Genomic DNA, 2832 nt, shown 5'->3' with positions numbered 1-2832 from the left:
TTGTGCTATTTAGGACCTATTAAAGGGGAAGCGTTCCCTATCAAAATTTTATTATTTTTTGGGTTAGATTAATGGTTAATAAGTTTTATTCATCCCACCATAACTTTTGATGGTACGAAAGAGATAGTATTATTAAAATAGTAAAATTATTTTTGGAGAGACCTCTCCAACTAGAGAAATTAACCAATAAATCTAAACAAATCAATGGATTGAAATCAAACCAAACAAATTAAATCTTCCCCATATTAATTTCTGCCTTTCTTTCTCCGAGTCTCTCTCTTTTCTCTTCATTAGCTTCCGTTCCTTAATCAAACATTTCTTTCTCTAAACAAAACAATTTGTGAAAATTTCAAAGAGATTTCTCATCACAATTACTGGGGAAAAAAAGATAATATTTAATCTAAACAAAAGAAGAAGAGAACCTGATGGGGTTCAAAAAATGCTTCTTCTTGTTTCTCTTCTTCCTTCTCGTTGGCTTGGCTTCCCCTTCCCCATTCTACATCAAAAGTAATTCCTTCATTTTTATGTTATTGTTATTTATATTCATATTGCAATATTAACAAAAAAGAATTGATATTGTTTTTTTCCTTTTTTTTTGTTTTGTTTAAAATTCCCTTTGTATTGGAGCAGATGACGTGCTTGAGGCTCGTGTGCAAACGGGGCGTGCCCTTCTTCAGCAACAAGGAAGTTAGTATTCTTTAATCCCTCCTATTATTTTATTCTATTTCTTCAGTAAACTTTTAAATATTGAGAATGCAATTAATTTCAAGAATTGATGTAATTTACGCTTATATTCTTTGGCAACTTTTTCTTAAAAAATAACGTACCTTTTGCATGAATAAAGCTTCTTTACGACAAAATGTTTGCCAGTTACGTCAAATCAGTAGTTTACTTTACAACACAAGCTTGAAATTTATTCAAAAGGGTGTGTTGTGCTATATTAGGACAGGTTGAAAAAGATCTAATCAATAAAGGAGTTGAATCATAACAGTTTTGTTGAGTGCACGAATAAAGCCCTACATTAGTAGCTGAAAGGATTGAGTGTCTATACATAAAGTGTAGGGATGTCTTAATGGTATGATCACGGACGGAGCTAGAGTGTCCTGTGTGGGTTCGGCCGAACCCACTAGCTTTGGTTTGAACCATGTATTTGTCTTAAAAAATTAATTGAATATATATAAATTATTAATTTAGAACTCAATAACTGAAAACAATTAGAATCTCCGAGCCCATAAACTTGAAATCCCGACTCTGCCTCTGGGTATGATGTCTTTGAGAAAAACTGTACGGGCTTGGCCCAAAGCGGATAGTATTACAAAATGTTAAGAGTTTCTTTGGACTGGCTTAGCCCAACAATTAGTATCAAAATACAATGTGGATGACACACAGTGAATCTCGAAAATTGACCCGAGGATCGTGGAACTTAGTTCGAGGGAGAGATTGTTGGATGTGCGAACAAAGTCCCACATTGATAGCTAAAAAGATTGAGAGTCTATTTATGCATCCCTTAATAGTGTGAGATCTTTGGGAAAAAACATGCAAGTTTGGCCCAAAGTGGGCAATAGCAACCATGTTAAGATTAATTTTTTGTCGTTTTAGATCATAACTCAACCCGTCCAATTCAAAATTAATTTCTGTTTTTTTTTTTTATTCTTTTATAATTTGCTTAGCTACCAATTTAAACTAGTGTCCTAACTTCTTCTTTAATTTTTCTTTTCCTAAAAGATTGTCCTGTTGATTTTGAGAAGGAGAACTACACCATTGTAACAAGCCAATGCAAAGGACCTCACTACAATGAAACTCTATGTTGCAATGCATTCAAGCAATTAGCCTGCAACCATATGGATGAAATAAATGATGTGCAAAATGGTTGTGCAACAATTATGTTTAATTACATTAATCTATATGGGAAATATCCACCTGGTCTTTTTGCCAATATGTGTAAGGAAGACAAAAAAGGCTTAAATTGTGATAATATCACTCCTCCTGAAGGAAATAAACCTGAGGAACAAAAGAGCAATTCTGCAAAAGGTAGTAAATCCTCTATGGTACTAGTGCTAATTGCTAGCATTCTAATCATACTGTTTAACATTTGAAGGAACTTTTTTTTTTATTGGTCTAAGTAATTCTTTCATATACTTCAGTATATACTATGCTGTTGAGATGTATATTCAATCCCTATAATTGGGATCTGTAATTCTTCATTCACATTCTGTGGAGTTTTAATATTTCCTTCTATATATTGCTCAATGGTGAATTCTACATATTAACCCCCTTCCTTATAAATTATATATATTGTGTATATAAGGTTAATTTATTTTTCTTGTACTTTAGTGATGAATTCTCTTGGCTCTCTTTGCATGTTTTCTTATTTTACTTTTTAAATTTCGTTAGTGAAAGTTCTGTCGCTGTCACTAATCTATACAAAGATTATTTCATCGGTACCTGCTATCTTTCATCAGTACAAGTACCAAATAGCTCGGGCCACCAAAGTTTAGTCACATAGGAATAAAATCACCTAGCCTTTAATTTTTTTTCCGTCTTCCTGTCTATTGCTCTTATGAGAGTTTTCTTTTATACTTCGTTTCTTAGGGGAGGAAAGCAAAAGACTAGGGGTGTTAAATGAGTGAGTAGGGCTAATTTTAGGCGGGTCAAAATCGGATGAGTCAATAAATTGATCCGCCCAAAAGTTACTTAGACTGAAATGACTGGGTCAAGATAGGCAAATTTTGGGTCATATCTCAATCCGCCTAACTCTTACCAAGCTTTATATATTGTGTGTTAGTTTTCTTATGAATTGTTTAATTATCAAATAAGATAATTTTTCTTTTG

The 2832-nt window shown here is 33.0% G+C and overlaps 1 protein-coding gene across 1 annotated transcript; it reads left to right on the top strand.

Moving 5' to 3' along the window:
* Window positions 1–321: 321 nt before the first annotated feature.
* LOC104241018 (GPI-anchored protein LLG1-like) lies at window positions 322–2328 on the top strand. The gene is made up of 3 exons (XM_009795918.2): window positions 322–507; window positions 631–687; window positions 1726–2328. Exons 1-3 carry the CDS (start codon window positions 426–428, stop codon window positions 2094–2096), a joined length of 510 nt encoding a protein of 169 aa, XP_009794220.1. The 5' UTR covers window positions 322–425; the 3' UTR covers window positions 2097–2328.
* The last annotated feature ends 504 nt before the right edge of the window (window positions 2329–2832 follow it).

The sequence above is a fragment of the Nicotiana sylvestris genome, chromosome 8 (assembly GCF_000393655.2).
Source record: "Nicotiana sylvestris chromosome 8, ASM39365v2, whole genome shotgun sequence".
In the NCBI taxonomy this organism is placed as follows: Eukaryota; Viridiplantae; Streptophyta; class Magnoliopsida; order Solanales; family Solanaceae; genus Nicotiana; species Nicotiana sylvestris.
Note: the sequence above shows the minus strand (reverse complement) of the source record. Positions and strands in the feature narration are given on the sequence as shown.

Coding starts and splice junctions, on each gene's coding strand:
- LOC104241018 (XM_009795918.2), top strand. CDS start 426: ATGGGGTTCAAAAAATGCTTCTTCTTGTTTCTCTTCTTCCTTCTCGTT. Junction 508..630: donor TTCCCCATTCTACATCAAAA/GTAATTCCTTCA, acceptor GTATTGGAGCAG/ATGACGTGCTTGAGGCTCGT. Junction 688..1,725: donor CCTTCTTCAGCAACAAGGAA/GTTAGTATTCTT, acceptor TTTTCCTAAAAG/ATTGTCCTGTTGATTTTGAG.